Source organism: Lagopus leucura, unplaced genomic scaffold (genome assembly GCF_019238085.1).
Source record: "Lagopus leucura isolate 7727_CA_CO unplaced genomic scaffold, USGS_WTPT01 34378-0_obj-0_obj, whole genome shotgun sequence".
Lineage (NCBI taxonomy): Eukaryota > Metazoa > Chordata > Aves > Galliformes > Phasianidae > Lagopus > Lagopus leucura.
In genome coordinates, this window is record NW_024968491.1 from 4,902 (window position 1) to 11,995 (window position 7,094).

General features: G+C 41.0%; 1 protein-coding gene across 1 annotated transcript; it reads left to right on the forward strand.

Annotated features, from left to right (window-relative positions):
* The first annotated feature begins 920 nt into the window (after nucleotides 1-920).
* LOC122193680 (endogenous retrovirus group K member 5 Gag polyprotein-like) lies at nucleotides 921-2,153 on the forward strand. Its single transcript, XM_042894542.1, has one exon. The coding sequence runs from the start codon at nucleotides 921-923 to the stop codon at nucleotides 2,151-2,153; it is 1,233 nt and encodes a 410-aa protein (XP_042750476.1).
* The last annotated feature ends 4,941 nt before the right edge of the window (nucleotides 2,154-7,094 follow it).

The following is a 7,094-nucleotide window of genomic DNA, read 5'->3' on the forward strand; positions in this document are numbered from 1 at the left end:
TTTAAGTATTGTATACTCCTGTAGCTAAAAGATATAAAAACCCTGTAACAACAATAAACTTTGCTTTTGCGCCACCAGAGCCTTAAGCCCGTCTGTCCCAGGCGTCTTGAGCTGGTCTCCGTCATTTGGTGCCGAAACCCGGGAACTCCCGGTATCCAAATGACTAAGGCGTCGCTTCCTCCCACGAGCCGCGGTTGGTAACTTTAAATAGGGAGGTAAGGACTAGGGAATTGGACAGATTGTTAAATAAAATGGGACAAGCTGCAAGTACAGAACGAGGCATTTTTTCTGCAATGCTGAAATCATTATTAGTTGCCCGAGGAGTAAAAGTAACTCGGAGTCAGATTAGTAGTTTTTTAGATTTTATAGAGGAAGTATGCCCCTGGTTTCCCAGGGATGGAACTATTAATATTGAAACTTGGAACAAAGTAGGTGAAAGACTCCAGGGCTATTATGCTGTGCATGGCCCTGAGAAGGTACCTATTGATACCTTTACGCTTTGGACTCTAATAAAAGAATGTCTCAGAGGAGACACAGGAGATGAGAAGTGGCAGCGGACCACTCGCTCAACAGAAAAGTTATATCCTGCCTTGTCGCAATCAAAATCTCTTGATCATATCCCTTTGACTATGCCATCGGCACCCCCACCCACCCCTCCCCAATATGAGCAACCTTTGATTTGTAAATTAGCAAACGACTTGCCGCCTTGTAAACCTCCTGTCACTAACATAACAAAGGAAATTTTACCCCCTCATGATTGGGGAGAGTTAGAAAAAGAGGCTGCTTAATATCACTGTAAGGATTTAGCGGCTGTATTCCCAGCGTTACAGGCTGCTGGTGCCGCTGTGCAGACACAACAGATAGTCAGTCAGGCTCGATCAGATCCCCTTGCTGTTTCACCTGCCTTTCGAGCAGGGCGAATGCCTCCCCCGCCTGGAGTAGATGCTTTGCTTATGCAACAATCCCCTATGCAATTAGCATTAAAAGAAGCTAGGAAAGCTGGGGAGACAATTTATGATTTTTCTGATCACGTTTTTCCCGTGATACAGAGCCAACAAACAAATGGAAACACAGTAAATTATTATGAGCCTATTCCTTTTAAACAACTGAAAGAGCTCAAAACTGCTAGTTCACAGTATGGACCAACAGCCCCTTTTACTATGGCAATTATAGAAACGGTGGCTTCTAATGTGATTCCCCCTGCAGACTGGCGTAGTTTAGCTAAAGCTGTTCTTACCGGAGGCGAATACCTCTTGTGGATGGCTGAATATTCTGATCAGTGTGGTCAATATGCTCAGACTCCACAATGCTTGCGGTTAGGAATCACTTATGAACAATTAGAGGGGGCTGGCGATTTTGCACATGTGTCTAATCAATTGAATTTTCGACCAGAAGTATATGATTATATCAGGCAAATCGGTCTTTCCTCTTGGAAGAAATTGCCAAAATCTGGAGTTAAAAAGGAGGAGCTAACAAAAATCCGGCAGGGATCTGATGAACCGTATGAGGAATTTGTAGCTCGCTTACTTCAAGTTTCAGCTAGACTTATTGAAGATTCAGATGCTGCTCTTATATTGGTTAAAGAATTGTCCTTTGAAAATGCAAATTCTATTTGTCAAGCTACACTGCGACCATGGAAAGGGAAAGCGACCCTTAATGACTATGTTCGCCTTTGTTCAGAGATCGGGCCAGCGTATGTGCAGGGTGTTACCTTAACAGCCGCCCTCAAAGGACAATCAATTGAACAGGCGATGGCTATCCTGAGATCAGGTAATAAGCAAAGAGTGCCCGGTCCTCCAGGTAGTTGCTATACATGTGGCAAGATGGGACAGGTAGCAAAAGAATGTAAAGACAAATCGGCGCCCTTTAAACAACCTAACAGTAAAGATCCAGGTATTTGTCCTAAATGTAAGAAAGGAAAGCACTGGGCGAATGAATGCCATTCGCGCCAAGACAAAGACGGCAATCTATTAGTTAATACCCCTGAGTTACAGGGAAACGAGAGAATGGGCCAGCCCCGGGCCCAGAAGACAAAGCGGGGAATTTTTCCAGTCAGCGAAACGAATCGCAACACAAATCCGTTTCAAACCTTACCCGAGCAACTACCAACGGCGCCGGATTGGACCTCTGTATTGCCTCCCACTTCGTATTAACCCCAGAAATGGGAGTGCAAGCAGTCCCTACCGGGACATATGGGCCGTAACCAAACAACACATGCGGTCTGATATTAGGGCATAGTGGGCTGACAATGAAAGGGCTAAAAGTACTGCCAGGTCTCATAGATCCTGACTATCTTGGAGAGATCCGAGTGATGATACAAACTGAAACTGTGATATTTACCCTTCCACAAGGAACCAAAATAGCTCAAATATTATTACTCCCCTTTTTCAAATCAGTAGATCAGACATTAAACAAAAAGAAAGGCACGACAGGATTTGGTTCAACAGATATGTACTTCGTACATCAAATTGGTCAAGAGCGGCCTGAGTTAACACTTACAATAGAAAATGTACAGTTTATTGGGTTATTAGACACTGGTGCCGACGTCTCTGTCATGTCACAAAACCAATGGCCATCAGATTGGCCCTTGGTTGATTCTGTAACTCATTTAAAAGGTATCAGTGCTGAGAGTACTCCAAGGCAAAGTGTTAGAATATTGACATGGTCAGATGCTGAAGGCCACACTGGCACAATTCAACTGTATGTTTTACCAGATCTGCCTTTGAACTTATGGGGCCGAGATGTGCTAACTCAAATGGGGGCTTATCTTTACAGTCCTAGCTCCGCAGTAACAAATATGATGTGTCAGCAAAATTCAAATCCAGGACAGGGAATGGGGAAAAATTCCCACGGAATAATTGAGCCAATTCAGTCTAAGAAAAACCCCATGAGAAGAGGGTTGGGTTTTCCCTTGCAGTGACTACTGATACTCCTGTCCCCCATGCTGATAAAATTATCTGGAAATCCGATGATCCAGTATGGGTGGATCAGTGGCCACTGACAAAAGAAAAGTTAATGGCAGCTAGGGAATTTGTACAGGAGCAATTAGCCCTAGGTCATATTGAACCATCCACCTCTCCATGGAATTCTCCTATTTTTGTAATCAGAAAGAAGTCAGAAAAATGGCGATTACTGCAAGATTTGCGAGCATTAAACAAAACCATGCATCCCATGGGAGCCCTACAGCCAGGCCTCCCGAATCCTATGACAATTCCATCAAAATATTTAAAAATTATAACTGATTTAAAACATTGCTTTTATACTATTCGCCTGCATCCTGTAGATTGTCCTAGATTTGCCTTTAGTGTACCGTCTATTAATTTTGATAAACCAATGGATCGCTATCAGTGGAAAGTTTTGCCACAGGGCATGGCCAGTAGTCCTACTCTTTGTCAGAAATTTGTTCATAACAGCATTAAGGACACAAGACAGCAATATCCTACAGTTGTATGTGTACATTACATGGATGATATTTTGCTAGCAGCAGAAAATTCTTCCTTGTTAGAGGAAGCCTTTGGTCACATGCAGATACAACTCACAAAAAACGGTCTAAAAATAGCAGTAGAGAAAATTCAAAGAGATTATCCTTTTCAGTATTTGGGATTTCAACTATATCCTAAGCACTTTCTACCACAAAAAATATCAATTTCTCTAAATAAATTGAGCACATTAAATGATTTTCAAAAACTGTTGGGAGACATTAACTGGATGCAGCCTTATTTAAAATTAACCACTCATGATTTAAGCCCACTTTTTCAAACTCTTGAAGGAAATCCAGATCCTAGTTCTCCACGTCAGCTGACTCCACAAGCAAAGGAGGCCTTGCGGAAAGTTGAACAAGCAATTGAAACAGCTCAAGTTACCTATGCTTCTCTTGCTGATCCATGGAAATTAATAATACTCCCTACACCCCTTGTTCCTACTGGTGTTCTGTATCAGGATGGTGTACTACACTGGATCCATGGTAAACATACCCAATCTGGCACGTTACATTCGTATCCCATGCTTATTGCTGAGCGAATTCGAACTGGTCGCCACCTTAGTATTATGTATTTAGGGAAGGAGCCTGCCACAATTGTTCTTCCATATAAACCTGATCAACTTACCTGGCTTTTTAATATGCTAGATGATTTTGCTTTAGCTTTTGCAGGATATACAGGGGAGATTACTAATGAATATCCAAAAGATAAAATTCTCAGCTTTGCAGCTTATCATTCAATCACTTTTCCAACAATTGTTAAGCAGCAGCCACTTCCAGCAGCACTTACAGTTTTCACTGATGGTTCCTCTAACGGTCATGCTGTATTAGTAACCACAGACAACACCTACGCTTGGAATTTGATAAATGTATCAGCACAAATGGCAGAGCTTTATGCGGTATATCAAGCCCTTTTACAGTTTTCACAACCATTGAATATTATTACTGATAGTGTGTATATAGTTAATGCTCTGCAATTACTTGAGACTGTTCCACGAATCAACTCTAAGGTCACTTTTATTCAACAATATTTAAGCCTGATTCAATCTCTCTTGATCGAAAGAAATCACCCCATATATGTTGGCCACATACGAAGCCATACGGGTCTACCAGGGCCTCTTGCTGATGGTAACAAGCAAGCTGATCATTACACCAGGATTTATACGGCCAATTTGCAGAAAGCTTAGCAATTACATAAATTACATCATGTTTCTGCTCGCACCCTCAGAAAACTTTGCCACCTTACCAGAGACCAAGCCCGACAAATAGTCAAAAATAGCTCTGCTTGTGCACCCCTATTACCTGTTCCACACTTCGGTGTAAATCCACGCGGCCTACAACCGCGTTATTTGACTTATGGCAAATGGATGTTACCCACATGCCCTCCTTTGGTAAACTCTCTTATGTTCATGTCACTATAGACACTTATTCACATTTTGTAATGGCCACCCCATTATCAGGAGAACGTGCATCTCAGGTTTGTACCCATCTATTTCACTGTTTTTCTATCCTCGGCATCCCAAAAACAATCAAAACTGATAATGGCCCTGCATATACTAGTGACACCTTCCGAAATTTTTGTAAGCAATTTTCTATTCATCACAAAACTGGTATTCCATATAATCCCCAAGGCCAAGGGATCATCGAAAAATGCAATCATCTCCTCAAGCAGCAATTAAACAAAGTAAAAGGGGGGATATGGGGATTCAAGGACACACCCACCTCTCTGTTAAACCATGCCTTATTTATTCTTAATTTTTTACAAGTTGATAATGATGGGTTGTCTGCTGCTGACAGGCATTGGAATCCTACCAATAAGCTCAAGCCATTAGTATACTGGCGGGACCCACAGGATAGGCAATTACGTGGACCAGACCCAGTATTAATGTGGGGACGAGGGTATGCTTGTATCTTCCCTACAGATGAGCCATCACCGCGGTGGATCCCTGAACGACTCATTCGACATGCCGAAAACCAAGATGGGAAAACTGCGAAGGAAGATTCAGAGATTGACTCTAACCCAGACATGGGAAAGGAAGATGCAAGTGAAAATACAATTTGTGGCCTTAATCCTTAGTACCTTGTGGGTCCTACATCATGGCTGTAATGCAGGAACATATCGGGCATTTGTACCCAATCCTCCTATCATTCATCCAGTAACATGGGATGAACCCGTGGACATTCCGGTTTACAACAATCAAACAATGTTTATTCAGATGGACACATAATAGAGTTCTCTGCGCGTTTTAATTATTCTGGAAAGGTTGATGGTATGCCTATATGCTTTCAGATGAATCAAACACAATCCCTGTGTGAGAAAGTGGTAGTGCAGCAAGATTGGGATACCAATGTTTCAACAGGAATTCATTGGGCTCTGAATTTTCTCTATATAGATTTAGCTAAAGGGACAAGAGGTTCTGGAACGCCTCCCTTAAATTTTCCTTTATGTCAAAGCACAATCACTCCAAAAACAGAATTTGCACCTTTATGGAGAGCATGTCGAGCTAACGAAACAGTGTGCATGGATTCCATTATCTGTGATTGGAATATCATAGGAAATCAAGGGCGACCAATTAATTTGGTCTCAGGAATTTGGACAAAAAACAATCATACGTTCTATTTTAATTTATGGAAAGCAGTCGCAGCCATGGAAAAAATCAAAGCAAAACGATTAAACTTGACTTGGATTCAAATAAATAATAAATGGTCAATGACTGCAGAGAGTTATACAACTGAGTTTTATATGCGAGCTTGTGTTCCAGAACCTTATGCCTTTTTAAGCGGACCGCTAAATATTGTGAATAGCATAGTGAGTTGTACCGATTGTGTAATCTCTAATTGTCTTAATAGTAGCAGTAGTTCCTTCTTGTTAGTAAAGCAACCTGATTACGTCTATCTTCCTGTAAATTTGACACATTATTGGTATGCTGACAAGGGAATGGAAATTCTCCAAGAAACTTCTTTGCAATTAATAGAGAGATCTAAGCGAATGGTCGGATTAATAATAGCCGGAATAGCTGCGCTCATTGCTGCCATAGCAGTAACTACAGTAGCTTCTATTTCTTTAACAACTAGTATTCAGACAGCAGCTTATGTTAATGAATTATCAATTAATGTATCTAAAGCGTTACAAAATCAAGCTACATGGGATGAAAAGATTGAACTGCGTCTCAATTCCTTAAAGGATACAGTAGACATCCTGGGAAGACAGTTACAAATTATAGCTACTCGTGAATCTCTCTTATGTCATGCAGAATACCGAGCTATCTGTGTGACTCCTATTGAATACAATAATACCAAATTCTCTTGGAACAAAATACAAGATCATCTTCAAGGCATATGGAATAATGCGAACACATCATTAGATCTTGGGGAATTGAGACAGCACATTCACGATATGATACAATCACACCATATAGATCTTTCAGTAGCAACTCAAACTACTACATTCATAAGCGCTCTAAAATCTGCATTTCCGTCCTTCAAATCATTTAGAAATGGAATTTATGGGCTGATAGTCATTACCATAATGATAATAATAGGAATTCTTGCTTGTCCATGCTTGATGAAAATGATAACAAATAGACTCCAAAATTTGCGTATAAATCTTAAAAAA

Bases quoted from the DNA above. Each gene is read 5' to 3' on its own strand.
- LOC122193680 (XM_042894542.1), top strand. From the start codon at position 921: ATGCCTCCCCCGCCTGGAGTAGATGCTTTGCTTATGCAACAATCCCCT.